This window comes from Copadichromis virginalis, unplaced genomic scaffold (genome assembly GCF_057382275.1).
Source record: "Copadichromis virginalis isolate Kocher_CV1m ecotype Utaka unplaced genomic scaffold, C_Virginalis_male_GT1.1 unmapped_scaffold_1, whole genome shotgun sequence".
NCBI classification, from domain to species: domain Eukaryota; kingdom Metazoa; phylum Chordata; class Actinopteri; order Cichliformes; family Cichlidae; genus Copadichromis; species Copadichromis virginalis.
Genome location: NW_028188589.1, coordinates 7,882,590 through 7,902,518, shown reverse-complemented (window position 1 = coordinate 7,902,518; position 19,929 = coordinate 7,882,590). Strand labels below are relative to the sequence as shown.

At 42.9% G+C, this 19,929-nt stretch overlaps 3 protein-coding genes across 3 annotated transcripts in view; all 3 read right to left on the bottom strand.

Moving 5' to 3' along the window:
* The window catches only part of LOC146679722 (uncharacterized), a 193,503-nt gene that overhangs the window by 49,526 nt on the left and 124,048 nt on the right, over positions 1-19,929 (bottom strand). The gene's annotated exons all lie outside the window — the stretch shown is intronic.
* On the bottom strand, positions 7,532-8,858 carry LOC146679726 (neoverrucotoxin subunit alpha-like; the record flags this gene model as incomplete). Its single annotated transcript, XM_085450423.1, has 2 exons — positions 7,532-8,631; positions 8,780-8,858. Coding segments are annotated over 2 exons (627 nt in total), but the record flags the coding sequence as incomplete, so codon positions are not given.
* LOC146679721 (protein NLRC3-like) overlaps positions 15,847-19,929 on the bottom strand; it is a 128,149-nt gene continuing 124,066 nt past the window's right edge. Inside the window, exon 9 of the mRNA XM_085450422.1 lies at positions 15,847-16,039. Coding sequence (XP_085306548.1) covers positions 15,847-16,039 — 193 coding nt within the window. The remainder of the gene's footprint in view (positions 16,040-19,929) is intronic.

Below are 19,929 nucleotides of genomic sequence, written 5' to 3'. Positions count from 1 at the left end.
GGGGGGGGGGTTTCGTGGAATTTGTTAAATAAAGTCTGCAACACAGAAAGAGCTGTGATCAAGCTATTTATTACTGCGCCAACACACATCAAACATCACAGTTCAGTCATGTCAGCGCTGCCACAGAGGTCGTGCTCCTCCTCCTTTACGCCTTCCAAGGAAGAGGGAGGAAGTTACAAACTGATCCTACCACACTTCACGTGTCTCGCTATGAAACCTAACGCATCAATGGTTGTGCTGTTTTGTGCCCTTGGCCTTATCAGCACCTGTAAAGGGAGTTGTTTTCTCAAACTGCTGAAGTAAGTTCATCTAGTTTTAGCAACTTTCACTGAACAGTAACAGTGTCACAACTAAGCATATGCATAAGCACTTAAACACTTTAAATGAGAATAACAGAACATTTCTATTACAGAGGCTGGAACCTGTCCCAGTAGTAGGTAGAGCACACCTGGACAGGTCACCAGTCTGTCAGAGGACTAACACAGAGACAGACATCAGAGTAACAAATCTATTTAAAATTAATGTAAGTTTGCTGCAGCTGTATGTATGAACATGTGTTTCTGTGCTCACAGTCCACCTCTCAGGAACCTGCAGTTCACTTTTAGTCTACTTTAAACAGACCTCACAAAAGGCTGATGTGGCTGGATCAGTAGTCTGATTTGAGTACGATACCTTTGGCCAGGGATTCATCTGGTGCATCGCTTCACTGCAGTCTTACGTATTTTCCCCACACCTGAATAAAAAAATACTGATATATACAAATAACAGCTTCAGCTGATGCAGCCTGACTCAATCCTAGATGTTCAGCACACAGAGACACAGAGGTGCCGTTTAAAGTTTAGTGTTAACCTGAGTCACTGATCATTTGCAGTATTACAGAGTCTGGCAGTCTTTGCATGATGTCCACGACACTGTAAGTTTCTAGCTGACTTCACTGCAATTTCAATTTCAATTTCTGCTGTTCACAAACGCTGTCCATCTAATCTGACTGAGCTGGAGCTGTTTTGCAAAGAAGAATGGGCAAAGATTTCAGTCTGTAGATGTGCAAAGCTGGCAGAGACAGACCCTAAAAGACTGGCAGCTGGAACTGCAGCAAAAGGTGGTTCTACAAAGTGTTGACTCAGGGGGTGAATAATTACGCACACCCCACTTTGCAGTTATTTATTTGTAAAAAATGTTTGGAATCATGTATGATTTTCGTTCCACTTCTCATGTGTGCACCACTTTGTGTTGGTCTTTCACCTGGAAGTCCAATAACATTGATTCATGTTTGTGGCTGTAATGTGACAAAATGTGGGAAAGTTCAAGGGGGCCGAATACTTTTGAAAGCCACTGTATATGTAGACACAGGACTACAAGTAGAAGATCAGACATGAAAGTGGAGATAACACAGAAGACCTGCAGCAAAGGTCAGAGGTCAGACTGGGCCCCTGGATTCAACAATGAGCCAATGATCATCAAGCAGTGACTAAAGCAGAGCCCTGACGTTCTGACATTCATCACACAGTCAGAACAAATGTCTGCTGATGACTTCATCTCATGAAACGACTGATAGATGTCAGTTCATTGATCAGCTGAGCTGCTGATCTTCATCGTCACAGAAACATTCAGCTTGTTTCAATCAGTAAATAACTCCCACTACTCCCAGTTTGAACTGTTCCCACTCAAAATGCTGTGAGAACAATGATCATTGTAGAACTTCACAAACATCACGTGTTGTTTTCCACATGTAAGATCAGCAAACACACAGAAACTTCCTGTTGCCACACACGGCCTCTAAAATCTCTTCCACGCTTTCTGTCTGAAGTCCACTCTCTGTGTCGGATCCACAGGAAACAACAAGATCTTATTAACATGGTTTTCAATGTGTCTCCTTCCAAAAAGTCCAACCAATGAACAAATGTGTGTATTTGTGGAGGCCGAACAAAAGCATGACACATTCCTCTGTTTCTATAAACTGGAGTCAAACACAAACATGAAGAGTTTCACTGACAGACTCCAAAATGCCCCCACAGTGGATCAAAGGGAAATCCTACAGTGTGGCCAGAGACTCTTAATGGCTCCAACATCAACACATCCACAATGTTGGATCCAGTTCTGCCTCACAGAGTTACTAAGACACACCCTCTGCAGCATCACAACAGCTCCACCTGCTTCACCTGCCTCCTCAGCATCTGTACACCTGAAGAGAAAAGAAAGGCTCCAACAGCTCAAATCTACAAAGGATTCATGAAGTTTCATCCAACAATAACATGTTTGCCTTCCACAGTGTGCTGTTAGACACCACTGTACCTCTGCCATTTCAAAAAGAGCAGCTTGGGAACATTTTGGCTCCAAACACTTTGTGTTTAAGTTCTTTGTTTTCTTTGTGAAGCCGACAACATCTGGAGCTTTGTGACTCATAGAAACATCATTTTGTTCTTTAGATGACAGCAGATTGGGACTGAATAATCAATCACTATCAAACCAATAAAGACAAACATGCTGATTTTACAGGAACTTTGTTGGAGAAGCTGCAAAGACATGAAACTGGTGGAGATCCCAAACCAGTTGATAGTGCTGGTTATTCCAAATAAAGCTGTTTCCCTTTGAGATGAAATGACTTTGTGTCCTGATATATAATAAAGATGTTGTTGTTTTTGAGCCCCTGTATTAAAAGTAGTTTAAAGTCAGCTTGAGTTTGATGTCTTTATGTCAAAGCTGCTCATGATGTTGAGCTGCTGATGGAATAAAAACAATATAAAAGCATGTAGTCCAGACTTAAATGTAGCCTGTTGTTAGCTGAGGTCCACACACAGTGTTTGACAGTGTAAAGTGTGTGAAAGGGCTGCTGGTGGAGCTCACTAGGATGAGCAGGTGACCACGAGGTGGAGAGCAGCTGGCCTGGCTTTGACCCGGGCCACGCCCCCTTTCTCTCTGCTTTGCTGTCACTTATCTTCACTGCTCTGTCCAATAAAGCTGAAAAAGGCCCCGAATCAAAGAAATCTGCTGCAGCCTCTGAAATGTCTTCTGTTTCCTTCCCGACGGCTTTTTCACCGTCAGCCCATCAGACAGTCCAGCAGCATTTATGATGATGTCATGATGTTGAAGAGGCTGCTACGGTGGCCTCCCATGACCCCCAGCCTCATCACAGCTGAGATGCAGACATTTGAAAACATTCAGCAGACAACTGAATAACAGTCCAACACAACAGTCTGTGTGCAGACACACACTGACCTTTCATATAGTCAAACACAGCTGGTTGAGTCATTTCTCTGTGAGTCTAAAGTGAATCTAGTATTTGAAAGTCCACTTCCTGTATTTGTTGTTGAAGACTTCTTCAGCTTCTTCTCAAGGACATCAGCTGCTTGTTTGGCAGCAGAGGCAGTTAAGAAGCTTCCTGAAAAACACTGAACAGTGAGTTCACTGTGGCATATGACAGATTCAGCTTTCTGTGTGCAAATGTGTCTGTGTCGACCTTTCAAATGCTGTTGAATCCAAAACATCAGCGGCTCCTCGGCTGCTCACTTCATGCACTTCTGTCTGTGTGACAGTCCAATGACATCACAGCTGTTTCCAGCCCCAGTGTCTCAGGACTGGACACCTTTAAACATGTCGAGGATCAAACAGCGTCCAGCTAAACACACATGAAACTATCAGAGCTGACAATCATTCCAATAACATCTAATGGTTCATGTATGTAGACACAGGACTACAAGGAAATGGCTCTCAGCATCTGGCTGTGGGAACACATGAGTCCCTGTTTGTGTTCAGATTGTGTGCATGTTTTAGACGTGTGTCACATGTAGAAACACAACAATCCCACAATGACACACAGATGTGTTTGACACAGCTGTGCAGCTGTAAGTTGTTTCTAATGATTCATTGAAGCTCTTCTAACATTCTGGAGACGATCAGTACATGAATCTGTTCAACACGACAACAATTTGACTTCAGTGTGAACGTTTGCATTAAATAACCTTCTTCATCCAGCTGACAGCATCTTCATCCTATGATGTGAACAGTTCCTCCTGTTGATGACAAACCTCTGACAGGATCTGCTTGAGGAGCTTTTTCATGTGCAGCTCTCTGAGCTCAGGGCTGAGCTGCTGTTTCATCTTTAAGAGCTGCTGCCTCCTCGCCGGACTTGTTCTCCTCTTCTTCTCCTAATGACACCATTTCTGCTTCATATTAAATTCAATAAAGATGCTGACATGTATCTGTAGCAGCAACATCATTGAATCTAGAACAACTGGAGCCAAACCAGTGGCTCTGCTGGGATCACTGGTGAGCCAACACTTCCTTGTTGATGCAGATTTCAGGGCTTCCTTTTGCTCCTCCGTTATAACTGTTCTCTCTTCTCAACACATGATGACACAAAGGAATCAGCAGTGACAAAGATGATGCTGAAGAGAAGCACACACTTCACACATATAACAGAGCAGTGCAGTTACACACACCTCTGCTCGACATCAGGCCTCAAACAAAGACACAAAACACTAACTTGACTCTAAACAGAAGAAACGAGCAGCTGTTTCTGTTCTGTGCTTATTTATATTTGACACACATGCTTCTCTTTGTGCAAACACACATCGCACTATAAGGGTAACCTCGCACACAATGATTGGACAGCACAGTGATGATGCTGGGAGATCCTATACGCAGCAACACAGAAACACTGAGAACTTTAAACAATGATGGAAAGTGTTATAAATGACTTGTTGGCCTCTGATCTGTCACAAACAGCTGAAACGTGTCTCTCATGAGTCACATGAAGGTTTTTGACAGAAAGGACAAAAAGTAGCTGCAGTCAGTTTGTGTCATTTTTATATTTATTCATCTGGGAGAAAAATCTGAGGGACATTAAAATGTGTTTTCAACAGAGACAAGAACATGAATATAACAGAACAGGTAAATGAACATGTTTCAAGTAAACAGCTGGACTGATCAGGTCCAAACACAGAGTGATAAACTTGTCAAACAGCTGTCATATCTTTATATAGAAGCTCTTTATAAATGCTGCTCACTGCAGTCTGTTTACTAATAATGTCAAAGTGTTAGAAACACAGAAACATCAGAATGGTCTTTGTTCACAGAAACCTGTCTGGGATCCTTTGTTGTTCTTTTGATGCAGAGTTACATTATAAATATAAAGAGTTATTTCAGAGTCTCATCAGTTTTCCTGCATGTCTTTATTTAACACATCAGCAGGGCTGAAGCTCTCATGTTAAACACACACTGATCTATGGACACGTTCATGTGTTTCTAACAGAACCAGGCTGTTATCAGCCTGCACTAACATTATGTCACACACACTGAATGTAACAGTGACAGTTTACATCATCACACAATCAGCTGTGATTGTTTCACTGTCATCAAACGAGTCAACAGGAAGTAGAATCAATAGAAACCAATCATTTCCTGACAGCATGTCTGATGGAAATAAGTGCAGATTATGTATGAAGTCTAACTGCACACAGTAACTGTGTTACAATAAGGACTTAACAGCGCCCTCTGCTGGAGTGTTTCAGTACTGCGTTAACTAGAATACACCACCTCCTCCTCACACCACCTGCTACAGCTCTACTCTTCTATGACTACAGTCATCCACAGCACTGATGTGAGGTCACATGGTTCATATGTAAGGAGCACAGCTGACCTCAGGTCAGTTTAATGACTGTGAGCAGCAGCTGTGTTATTGTCACTGTGACAGGGAGACACTCTCAGACACAGCGCTCATGTCAGCTTGTTCTCATGCAGGAGGATCAGGAGCTCCATGTTTGTCTTTCTGTTTGAATCATGATGTGTTTGTGCCATCAGAGTCTGTCATGAGTACTCAGGGTTTCACAGCAGCTCTTCTGGATGCTGACGAGGACTCCAACCTCATGTTTCACCTCTCTGAGCTTCTGATGTCTGTGAACACTCGTGTTTCTTCTCTGGGCTCATCTGGACAAAAACACCTTTCTGTGTTTGGCTGCAGCCTCATTCTGACTGACAGGAAGTGTGTTATCCATGAGCTGCACTTCTGTGAGGAAGTTTCCTGCTGTGTTTCCTGTCTGTGGACAAACACGAGTGTTCCAGCTGAGGACTTGCTTCCTTCCACCTGTCCATACAGGACATCACGCTGTCTGCAGCTCTGTAAATGCAGCTCCAGGTCCTTCCACGTGCTGCTCTGTATTTGTGCAGTTTGTAGTGTGTCCTGGGAAACGTAGCACACATGGTGTTCTTCTGCTGTTTCCTCCTTTCACTGAGTGTGAAACACTGACGCTGTGCTGTTGTTCACAGAGGGGAGCTGATTCTAGCTGCAGCTGGACTCTGTCATCTAACTGAATGTGTTGGTGCTGATCACGGGGCTCTGAGGGGGGAGCAGCAGGAGGACTCTGGATGCTGACGTCAGTGTATCTGTGGAAGCTCCCACAGCGTGTCTGTCATTCAATATTGTGCTGTATATTGTATCTATGCAAAGATGAACAGACTGTGTGTTCACTGGTCTCTGTGCTGCAGCTCTGATGTCATCATCACTCCCTCCTCCACCCTCAGCAGTCCCAGCATGCTGCTGTGGTGCACCCCACCCTCACTCTACACCTGAGCCACAGACCACACCCTCCACCTCAATATACACCACAGTTTTCTCTGCTGTGGAAATGAGATCAGGAGGAAATCATCATTATTATTATTTAATAAACGCTCACATTAATGTGGGCTTATTTGTTTCATATTAGAAACATTAGTTGAGTGTTTTTAGTATAAAATGGTCAAAGTCCCTCTTTTTGCTCCTCCCCTCACCTGTGGATGGGCGGTGCTGTTACCGTGGTGACAGCTTGGATGTGTTTCAGTCCTGCCTGGTTATCACTGCAGGAATCTTTACTTTCACATTTATTACAGGTAATAACTCTGATTTTTCTGTGTATTATGAGCCAAATGTATCCTGATACACACAGAGATGGATGAGCAGAGGTTTTTTTTGCAGTTTATGTAGTTACTATGGACTTAATGCATACATATTATTAAAATTAGGGCTATAACAGTTGTATTGATGTATAGCAACTTGAAATGCTCCCACAAATGGCTCCACAGCATGTAAAAATATAACAAAAGCTCTGGCGGACTTGGTTCTGTGGTCAGTCTTAAAGGGTGAAGTTAAACTCTGTAATCTTCACTGTGTCACAGAGTTCAGTGAGTCCCGTTATTCACAGTATCAATCAGATCATCAGAGAACAGCTGATCAGCAATCAGTGGTGCCAACAGCACCTCCTGTGGTGAGAGGATGCAATAATGCAATGTAGCATTTTTCCACTCAACACTTGCAGTCATGGAAACTGTCTGTTGGATCTGTGTGACGTTGCTTTCTTGGTTAGAGTTCCTCACAAATGTCCAGATGATTCTTCTAATGAGGCGTCGACCATGTTTGCAGCTCTTTGGAAGAAAACGTCGCCCTTTGCCATCCTTACTTTTCTTTGACTTCTTCAAATGCAGCTGAACTCCAGCTGGTATTTTCTTGGACTTTGCAGCTGTTTCTGGTCATCAGTTCATTCCTGCAAACCTATGAAGCTGAACAACAATGATGCTGCATTGCTGGCTGATCCCAAAAGGTTGATTCTGTTCATCTGGACGTTTTCAGAAACGTTTGCTCACTGATCAGGTGACTTCTTCAGTCTCAGCTGACTGCAGCTTTACAAGCTTACAAACAGCACATTTGCACAATGACTGAAAGCAGCAGCACCTGATATATATGATACTAATATAATACATATACATATATAATCCATACTAATGATGAAGGAACTGAGCTCACAGTCCATTGTTCATTCAGTGAACTACTCAGTTTATTTTGGGCCTCAGAAATGCTCACTCTGTTTGTACATCACTGTCAGCAATAGACTCATTCTGCTGTGTGGACAGGAACACATGTGACATCACTTCCTGTTTGTTTGTGACTGAAGAAGTTTACAAGGAATCATTTAGAAGAGTTTCAAACATCAACTGATTGAATCCATGAATCTGAAAACGTGTTTGTGAGTGAAAGAGACAGACATGTACAGACTGAACTATCTGTTCAACAGTCAGAGTGTTTCTGTAACAGGAGACACTCTTTACACTCCACTCAGCACAGGGACACTGAGCAACCACGAGACAAGTAATAAAACCCAAACCCAGGATAAAGAGTTTGAGTGAATGTGGTGTTGAAGGTGTGGAGGTGGATCAGAGTGTCAGAGGAGACTCTGTAGAAGGACAGAGTGCCAGCAGGACAGTCCACATACACTGCTGCTCTGTTAGAGACAGAGGAGGAGGAGGAGGAGGAGGAGGAGGAGATGGATGTTCGACTGTTATTGTGCCAGACAGACTGAGGACCATCACCAGAGCAGCTCAGACTCCAGGACTGATCATTGTATCCAAACAAACAGTCAGCACTGTCTCCTTTCCTTCTGATGCTTCTGTAACTCACTGATATATAAACGTTTCCTCTCCACTCGACCTCCCAGTAACAGCGACCAGTCAGACCATTTCTACACAGCAGCTGATAAACATCAAATCTGTCTGGATGATCAGGATATGACTGAACCTCCTCCACACGTGTCACCTTCCTGTTGTTGTCAGACAGTTGGAGCTTTGTGTTCACTGTGTTTGTGTCGATTGTGAGTTGACAGGAATCTGATGGAGAGAACAAACACAATCCAGCTGCAGTTATTGATCCATCATCTGTTCATTGATTGACACTTTGATGATGACTCCTGACATGATGAAGATGGTTGAATGTGTGCTGCTTTGTTTTCATGAATCCCATTAAAAACACACTTACACTTCCTCAGACCTGGTCTCAACCATCGGACTCCAGCAGGCTCCACCCTGAAAGGAGGAGGGGGGTCAGAGCAGCACAGTCAGCATGCACACATGGACATTACATGGCTCTCACACACACACTGTTACACACTGAGCTCAAAGCTCGGCTCCACTGTTTTATTCAAAGAAATCTACATTTATTTATCAGCACATTTAAAAACAGCTTGAGCCAAAGTGCTGCACAGAGTAGAGAGAAAATAGGAAACATACACAGTAATGACTATAAAGACTGGTCAGGATTGAAAGCTACAGAGTACAAATGTGTTTCCAACCGGCTTTTAAAAATGTCCAGTGTTGGTGACGACCTGATGTGAAGGGCGACTGTTCCAGAGTTTGGCTGCAGCCATCGATAAAGCTCACCTCTGTTTTTACGTCTAGTTCTGGTCAGAAGCTGCTTATCTGCAGACCTGAGGGCTCCACTTGGATTCTTTTGTTAAAGAGAGATAAGATGGAGCCAATCCATTCACAGATTTAAAGACAACCAGATCTGGAAGTGGATTCTACCACGTACTGGTAACCAGTGGAAAAAGCTGGTGATGGGTCGTCTAGCACAGACCCACCGCTGGAACCAGACAATTGATGAGGGAGAGAACTGTGACAGCGCCGTTCCTTCACTTGACCTCAGTCGCTCTCGTCTGCTCCCTCGTAACACTGCTCTTTATTGAGCTTACATGAATATGCACAAGTTCATTATGACGTCTTACACAGGTATGAACAAAGAGTACCAGTCTGTGCATAGTGTGTGTGTCTGTGTGTGTCTGTGCGTGTGAGTGTGTGTGAGTGTGTGTGTGTGTGTGTGTGTCTGTGTGTCTGTCTGTGTGTGCGTGTGTGTCTGTGTGTGTGTGTGTGTCTGTGTGTGTCTGTGTGTGTGTGTGTGTGTGTGTGTGTGTGTGTGTGTGTGTGTGTGTCTGTGTGTGTGTGTGTCTGTGTGTGTGTGTGTGTGTCTGTGTGTGTGTGTGTGTGTGTGTGTTTGTGTGTGTGTGTGTGTGTCTGTGTGCGCGTGTGTGTGTGTGTGTGTCTGTGTGTGTGTGTGTGTTCCAGATGTGACCCTGTGACCCCAAAGCTGGTGCTAAGAGTCCAGCGGTCCCCCTAACAAAGGGCTCTTATACTTAACCAGACACAGAGTAGGTGTCCTCCTACACCAGGGGTCTCAAACTCGTGGCCCGTGGGCCAATTGCGGCCCGCAGGACGATAGTTTTTGGCCCCACCTTAATATGAAAATGTAATGTTAGTTTGATAATGTATGACACTTTACAGTGTTGTGGGCGGAGCTGAATTAACCCACCAATCAGCCTGGCTGGCTTCCTCCTTTCTATTGGGCAAACGCCGACATTCGCCCCAGCGCGCTGCGTTCACAACACTTCAAAAAAAGTTGTTTTTTTAAGTTGCTGCCCAGCGGGACATTATACGTATATAGATTTATACACACGTCAGTGGGATTTAAAGTTATTTTTCCACAGAGAGAGATCTCATATTAACTCTCACAGTGATGCGTAGGCGGCGGGATAAAAGAAAAGTCATGAACTCAATGCAGCCCAATTTAGTCTGCAGTCACATAGCGACACCTGTTCATCGGCAACAACAGTCCCCGGTAACCCGGACTAATTATAGGGTCGCACCGTAATTTGTGGCTCGATGTTTTTATTTGCATCACTGCGTTTGCATTGCAGCAAACATGAACATTACATATATTTCAATATAATGTAAAAGCAGTCAAAACAACTAACATCAGAAACAGCTGATGTTATTTGTTATATGTCACGGTGTCATTTCCGCTTCTTTCTCCTGTAACAACAGCCCGGCGCCGTGAGCAGTCGCCTTTTTTGCGCTCGCTATCCCTGCACTTTCTACCATCTGCAAACGCCACGGTGTTCGTGTCGTCATGAAAGACATGAACATCGAGCGTAAAAACAAAGGAGACTGCTACCGGCTTTTTATCTGCCGATCGCCGTGCTACGGTTGCAAGAAAAAGAAGCAGAAATGACGTTCTCTACGCGTTGAGACGTTCCCCGTCCGTCGGCTAAACGCTTGATTGAAACTTCAATGCGACAGTGACACCAAGTAGAATTATAAATGTCACATAGCCCCAAACATGTCTTTTTCAAAGCCTGCGGTGAAGAGAAAGGTTGGTGATGAGCACCGACAATTTCAGGAAAAGTGGGAAATGCAATATTTCTTTGTTGAGCACAGGGGCACCCCGACCTGTCTTATTTGCACAGAGAAAGTTGCGCTGCACAAGGAATACAATTTGAAACGTCATTACACAACTAGACATGCTGAGCTGGATGCAAAATACCAGGGAGACGAGAGAGCGAACCGGGTTGCCAGTCTTAAAACAGATCTACTGAGGCAGCAAGATTTCTCCAAGAAAGCAACCAAAGAGAATAATGCAGCAGTCGGAGCCACGTGGTTAGTGAGATGATTGCTAAAGCAGGGAAGCCATTCACAGAAGGTGCATTTGTCTAAAAGTGCATATTGCAGGCTGCAAATATAGTCTGTCCGGGAAAGAAAGGTCAGTTTAGCAACATCAGCCTTTCTGCCAACACCGCAGCAGATCGCATTTCTGACCTGTCAAGTGACATTTATGACCAACTGTGTGAGAAAGCCAAATGTTTCAGTGTATACTCAGTCGCTCTTGATGAGACCACAGACATCACCGACACTGCCCAGCTCCCAATGTATGTCCGTGGTGTTGATGACAGTTTTGAAGTGATGGAGGAGCTGCTCACAGTAATTCCAATGCATGGCCAGACCACCGCTCAGCAGATATTTACAAGCTGTGTGATGCCATTGAGAATGTTGGTTTGCCATGGAAGAGGTTTGTTGGAATAACAACAGATGGAGCGCCATCAATGACAGGGAGGGAACATGGACTGGTGGCACAAAACAAACTGGAAGAGGAAGGCGTGGAGGAGGCCATTGCTCTGCACTGCATCATCCATCAGCAGGTCCTTTGCAGCAAATGCCTGAAGTTTGACAATGTGATGTCTATTGTTGTGAAATGCATCAACCAAATCAGATCCAGGGGCTTAAAGCACCGAAGGTTCTGTGCTTTTTTAGAGGAAAGGGAGTCAGAATATGGGGATGTGCTCGACTTCACTGAGGTACGTTGGCTCAGCAGGGGAAATGTATTAAAGAGACTTTTTGAGTTGAGAGCAGAAGTGAAGCCTTCATGGAGAAGGATGGAGTTAGTGTTCCTGTGCTAACTGATCCCAAATGGCTCATGGACTCAGCTTTTCTTGTTGATATGACACATGAGCTTAATGTACTGAACAAGACGTTACAAAGCCAGGGGCAACTTGTCAGTGCTGCCTATGACAACGTGAGAGCATTCTCCACAAAACTGGCGCTCTGGAAAGCTCAGCTCTCTCAGACAAACCTTTGCCATTTCCCAGCATGCAAGGCACTCGTGGATGCAGGCACACCATTCAGTGCTGACGAGTATGTTGATGTCATTTTGAGGCTACAGGAGGAATTTGATCACAGATTTGCTGACTTCAAGACACACAGAGCCACCTTTCACATTTTTACGGACCCCTTCTCCTTTGATGTGCAAGATGCCCCTTCTGTGCTTCAAATGGAGCTCATTGAGCTGCAGTGCAACTCTGAACTCAAAGCAAAGTTCAGGGAGGTGAGTGGAAAAGCAGACAAGCTTGGACAATCTTTGAGAGAATTGAGCCCTAGTTTCCCTCGGCTTTCCCGAATGTTCAAGCGGACCATGTGCCTTTTTGGTAGCACATACTTGTGCCAAAAGCTCTTCTCCACTTTGAACTTCAATAAGTCCAAGTACAGGTCCAGACTTACGGATGATCATCTTCAAGACATACTGAGGGTCGCAACTGCTTCCTCCCTCAGGCCAAATCTGGCTCGGCTATGCGAGAGGAAACGCTGCCAGGTCTCTAGTAGAGATGGACCGATCCGATATTACGTATCGGTATCGGTCTGATACTGACCTAAATTACTGGATCGGATATCGGAGAAAAATAAAAAATGTAATCCGATCCATTAAATATCACGAAAGCACCTCACAAAACTTGCAACACGCCGTAACTCACCTCAGAACGTTAGCACGTTGGAGCAGTATGCATCACGTGATAGAGCGGCTGTGGCATGTGGGACCTGTCGGTGGTCTGGATAGCATGTGGAGCTTCGCTAGCAACCCGGCATTTCATCTTCGACAAAGTTATCCCCGAGAGAAGTAAAGCAAGTGTGTAAGTCCATCTCTGAATGTTTGTAAAGCATTCCCACGTTAAGCTTAACAAGCGACTGCCTCTCGCTCTCCGGCTGCTACTTCAATCATGAAACTGCTTAATGATCAGCTGATCGGCTTTTCTGTCGCGAGTCCGTCTCTCTTGTTTGTTTTTGGTCCACTTTGCACCAGAAAGAGGAAACCAGCGGCTGAACAACAGCAGCACGTTTAAGCTTGATAAGCTGTTGTTAGAATGTATTTAATATTACTTTCTACACCAGGATCTTTTTCTACGTAGCTGACGGCTGGTAACTGTGCAGGGGCGGATCTAGCAAAGTTTAGCCAGGGGGGCCGATAGGGCATTAACTGGGAAAAGGGGGCACAAAGACATACTTTTCTTTCTTATTCTCATTTAAAATGTCGAGCTTTTAATAAATAATTATCTGAATCTTACACCCAAAGTTTTAATTTGATGTAAAATGAATAGAAGTCAATTACTGTATATAGTGACTATTAAGTCTAATATATATACCCTAGTAAGCTATAGTACTTTTTACTTTGGGAAGGTACCATCTGTGCAGTCTGCAATTTTGTTGAAGAAAGATGTTGAATCTATTTAATATTTCTTGAAAAATAATTGATTTCTGTGCATTTTTTTTCACAATGCATCAAATTAAGGTTGATTACGTCGATTAAGCATCATGAGGTGGAGCGTGAGGGGTGGTTCCCTATTTTTTATTTATTTATTTTTGTTGTTGCTGGGAGTTGGAACCCTATTAGTTAGGTTGCTTAATATTTACGCTAAGTACTCTTTAAAATACCAGAATAGGGAGGATGGTGTAGGTCTAAGTTTATTAGATTGATCAGTATTGCTGAACTATGAAATATTTTTTTTGTATACAGGTATAACAGAATAGCTTTAGTGTAGTTGTTGTTTTAAACTTGAGTATGAACTTGCAGATTTGCAAAATGCAGCAAGATATTTTAAAAAACAGTTTTGTTGATTAAAAAACACTATATCGGATTCATATCGGTATCGGCAGATATCCAAATTTATGATATTGGTATCGGTATCGGACATTAAAAAGTGGTATCGTGCCATCTCTAGTCTCTAGCAGCAAGAAGTAGGCAAGAGAAGCCATGTTCAGAAGAACAGTTCATTTTCTACAGTGTTCCATTCATGTTCAGAAGAAGGTTATAGAACTGTTAATACAGACATTTCAATCTAAATACAGCAGATATAGAAGACTGAAAAAAACACAAGTTCACTGACTAAAAATATCTTATTATTATTTTATTTATGTATTACAGATTGATTTATTTTCTTATTAATTCTTAATTTGTTTATTTATTTTTCATATTTTGTGTTAAAAAATAAAAATAAAGAGATTTGAGAAGATTGGAATTTTTTAACCATGCCTTTCTTGTAGAAAACCTAATGCGGCCCAGCCTCACCCAGACTCTGCCTGCAGCGGCCCCCAGCTAAATTGAGTTTGAGACCCCTGTCCTACACCATAAATCAGTAAGAGAGGGTACGACCTCTCTCATGGCCCCAAGTGGTGTGTGCATGCCAGAGCATTCTGGAAGGCACACAGAGTCTTTACACACTACTAAGGATCAATCCTCTATCATTATGCAATCAATTATACAACTCTAAGCATATATGAGTAAATATTTCTAAGTATAAATGACAATCAACAATATAAACCTTACAGCTGGTTTTAATAACAGAATTTATTTGTTTCTCAAATGAGAAAGAGCTATCGAGAAACACTCCTAAATCTTTAGTTCTGAACTTTTCCAGTGGGCCAAGGTCAACATTATTAGATAATGCTAATTCTTTTCCCTTACATTATAACAATGTGAGGAGTTAATGCTAAGTATACTGCCATTAGCGGCTAATTCTAATTAGGGGTGAATAATTATTAGTAGCTAATGCTAATATCGTTTTCTCTTCCCTTTTAACAATGTGAACAGCTAGTGCTAGGTAGGCTGATGCTAGCAGCTAATGCTAATTTGACGTGAATTAGCATTATATTAGTGAGGAGTTAATGCTAAGTAGGCTGCCATTAGCTGCTAATGCTAATTTTAGATGAAAAAGCATTAGCACCTAATGCTCATATTGTTTTCCATTGCTTTGTAAGAATGACAGCAGCTAGTGATACGAAGTCTACCATTATTAACTATTGTTAATTTGATGTAAATTAGCATTATCCGATAATGGTAACCCTTTTCCCCTGCATTATAACGATGTCAGGAGTTAATGCTAACTAGGCTGCCATTAGGGGCTAACTCTAATTAGGTGAATAATTATTAGCAGCTAATGCTATTATTGTTTTCCCTTTCTTTATACAACTTGAGCAGTTATTGCTAAGTAGGCCACTTTTCTCTGCTAAAGATTTCTGTGACCATGATAGAAACTCTGATAAGCTAATGCTGCTAAGCTAATGCTGTTTATGGGCCCTGTTAGAATCAATATTTCATTCTCATTCTGTTGTTTGACAACAATAACAGAAAAATGTGCACTTCAGAACAAATTTATTGTGAATTCAGCTGTGAATGTACAGTTTGTCATTATTTAAGCTTCCATTTCCAAATGTTAGCTGACACTTCATTAGGTACACTGGTATCTATCTCAGGTACACCTGTGACCTAAATGTTCCCGCAAACAGACTCCTTGGAGACCCCTACATAAATATCCATGAACTATCCAGCTAGACTAGTGTGTCTGTCCCTGAAAATATTCCTGCATGTGTGATTGTTCATGTGTCATCTGCAGGAAACAAACAGGAAGTGAGTGAAAGACACAGGAAATGTTTCCAGCTCTTCCTCCTCTATCAGATTTTCTCTCCATACCTGAGAGTGTCCAGTCTCCAGCCTGGATCCTTCAGTCCAGCCGACAGCAGCTTCATTCCTGAGAGACCTGGATGATTGTAGCTCAGGTCCAGCTCTCTCAGATGGGAGGGGTTGGAGCTCAGAGCGGAGGCCAGAGAAGTACAGCCTTCCTCTGTGATCAGACAGCCTGACAGACTGCAGACACACAAAACAACAATCTATCTGTCAACAGTTGTTTTCTCTTTGTCACAATAACATCTATCCATCCATTGTAACTTTATTTATAAGTGACAATACCCAACAGACAACAACAGTCATCTGAAGCTGTTTAACAGTGTAAGGTAACCGCCACCAGTGTGAGCAGCACTTGGTGATGGTGGGAAGAAGAACTCCCTTTGACACAAAGATCCTCCCAGTGAAAACAGGCTCCAGGAGGAGCATCTACCATGACTGGTTGCAGGGTGAGGGGAAAGAGAAGAGATGAGCTCAGAGAGACAAGAACAAAACAGAGAGACAAAAGTTAAGGACATGCAGTAGTGACATATAAAAGCATCAGGAGTGAAAAGAGGGGAGAAGAAAGCAGAGCATCATGGGAAGTCCACCAACAGCCTGAGCCTATAGCAGCATAACTAAGGGATGGTTCAGGGTCACCTGATCCAGCTCGAACTATAAGCTTTATCAAAAAGGAAAGTTTGAAGCTGATCTTCAAAGTAGAGAGGGTGTCTGTCTCCTGAACTCAAACTGGGAGCTGCTGCCACACCCAGTCCAACATAGCCAGGCTTTCTTTGCTGCTTTGACAAAACCTCAAATCCCAGTCAGAGATGATGAGCATCATCACAGTGATGATCATTTCTCTGTAACCCAGGCTTTCTGCTTCAGGATCTGTGCACGCTCACAGAACAAGGAGACCTTTAAACATCATTTCACTAACTGGATGGACTGAGCTCAGCCTACAGATGAACTGGTGCCAGAGATCATAAAGAACATCAAACAGTCAAATTCAACACTTTAATGGAAATATGAGATTAATGCTGCAGACAATCATGAAGCTGCTGAATTCATGAACATCAAGAATGCAGCGAGTGGTAAAATAAAGATTTGACCTCAGTGTGCTCAGTGTTCCTGTCTATTCCTAACATATTCCTAACATGATAGCTGCACTTTAGAGCTCTAAAACTGGAACTGACACATGTTTAAACTCTACATGTTACTCAGTACATTCAGTTCTGACACTCGCCCACAGTCCAACAAAGGAAACATGGAGATCACATCAGTTTGTCACCAAAGTCTAATTATTAGGGCAACTTAACCTGTTATTATCTCGTTAACTCATTAACTGATTAACGTCAGCAATTATTTTAATCACAGTTTTTAAAATCATGATTATTGTGAAAGTGCTCACTGGCTCTGAATATAAAAGCCATGGGTCACAGGAGGGATGTTGATCAGTGCTGGCTTGAAATGGGCGTCATTATGCGTCTCAGCCAATGGGAGCATTGAGGGTGGGCCTAATACTACTGCAGCGCTCACATGACCCAGGACAGAAAGAAAGGGGCGGGGACAGAAACATGGAGACAGGTACAGATCTTTGACATGTTCATTTTAAACTGTTCCAGGAGGCAGTGTTGATACAACTAAAGTTATCTGTTGTTGAAGAAGTCTGTCTGAGGAACGTTCTTAGGATCAACAAATGACGGCATGTATGAGCCTCAAGACGCAGCATCACAAGAAGAACACATGAGCTGTAGAAAAAGGAGAGACTACGAAAGCCACGGCGTTACAACATGAACATGCTTGATCAGAGTGTGAGTGTGAACAGGAGGAAGACTCAGCTGAGAACAGTGTGGTGGATACAGAGCAGAGCCCACCATCAGTACAGAGGCCTGTCCATTAGAGTGCTGCTCCAACATGCAGCACATGTACTTGGCCACAGCTGCAACATCTGTACCTGTGAAAGCTTCTTCTCTGTTGCTGCTCATATTGTGCAGAAGAAGAGAGTTTCTTTATCATCAGAAAATGTCAATGAGCTTGTGAGTCCTAGCAGCTGGCTCGGTGCAGAGGAGGAAGAACATGTCAGTCAGAGGAAGATAAATGCAGTTCATGTTGTCAACTCAACCTGGACTGTTGAAAGAGTTTTTCTTTGTCTGGTTTCTGACTGAGATTCTCCAAAGGAAATCCAGCACAAACACACACTTCACACACTCAAAGTCCTGCACAGTAAATGAGCTGATGAGCGTTTGTGCTGCTGCCTGATAACAGAACAATAGTTCTGCTGCTTCCTGTTCTGCAAACACACATTTATAAATGTTCACTTGCTGTTGATCAAAGGTATGTTGGTGGCTCTGGACGCTGAGGGAACTTTGTAAAAAACTAGATCAAATGTTAACGTCCTGGCAGAGGCAAAGAACTTTGATTTGATATTTGATTAGATTCATGTTTCAGCTCAGACTGACAGAAATATTTGAACTGCTGCTGTGTTAAAGGGAACACTGCTGTTAGAAAGCACCTGATCTGTTTCTGCACACTGAATGTTGCACTTCTCATACTGCAGTACTATTAAAATAAGTACACAATGCACTACTTTTGAACTCATGATTGAATGTTGCTGTAACAAAGCCATTAATGTGATTCACAGTGTTCATGGTTTCCCAGCACAACAAATGATTGCACAAGTGTGACTGATCCACTTTCTAATGTGTGTGTAGCCCACACTGTGTCTCACTGTGTCACAGGTGAGTCTGTGTGTCCAGGTTCTATGAGGACAACAGGATATAGTGACTGAGTCCAGCAGCTTAAAGTCTGACTCCATCCTCCATTTAAATAACTCACAGCAACAACTGAATAGCTTTGCCTTTGTGTAGCTGACACTTCATTTTAATGTCCTTCTATTCTGGTTCATCTGGTCTCAGTTTCTATAAGCACACAGGTTTCATCAGGACTCTATGACCTCAGCGATCTTTGCTGGGCCTTAATGCTCTGAACAAAGCTGCACATCACAAGACTAAATAGAAATGAATCAGTCTTTCATTCTCACTGCTGTTTGACTTCAGCTCTCAATGTCCCACCATAACCCATGGAAAGAATTACTGTCCATCCAGGCTGCTGAACATGAAGCTGAAGAAGGTGGAGTATTGTGAGGGCTGATGGAGATGATGATGAGGAATCCAGGAGCAGTGGGTGGATGGCAGCATCAGCATGAAGGATCAGTGTGAGAACACATCATCATCCACAAAGGAAACCAGTCTGAGTGTCTGACGCTCTTGTTAGAAAGACGCAGTCCCAGCAGTTAGCTTGTCTGCTAGTTAGCTGAGAGCTAGCTCACTTGTACATTGAATACCAAACTGTGTAAACCAGGGGTGTCAAACATATGGCCCGTGGGCCAAATCAAGCCCTTGACATAATTTCATATGTCAAATATTGATGAATTTTCAGGCTTGCTGATAATCAATGTGAGCACGGCTGAGGTTTTATTCTGATGAGCAAACCATGTGGCCAAACACTTTAAGAGACAGACTGGGATCATACCATTATGTGAAAGAGGACATGTCCCATAGACAGCAAGGGTAGTGGTAGAGACCAGTACACAGAGAAATGGGAGCTGTACTGAAATGCAAGCGTGTCAGGAAAGAGTGAAAAGGCAAAATGAGCAGCATCTGGCTGCATTTCAGTGATATTGGAGACCACAAAGCTGAGTGCAACATTTATACAGGAGATATACAGGAGACGCTGAGAGTAGAACTGATAAAATTAGGAGCTGGCTAAAGTGAGACCCATTTTTATTTCCACCCATTTTCCATTGTGGAGGACAAAAGGTTTCAAACTGGTCCAGGTCTTAAACCTCACGTGTTCTTCCTAATAGCAGTAAATGGATAAAAATAAGGCTTTTATGAAAACACTGAATACAACTTGCTGCATTTAAAAAGACTAAATGTACAGTTCAGTATTGAATACTACATAAAATAAACTATATATAAAGTGTGTCTGAATGGCAGAGATGCAGAAATATGTGCATGTAGCACAGAGCCACGGCTCAGTGTCTGAATGAGTCTCACAGACCTGAATGTGCTGTTGAAGCCATTTATAAT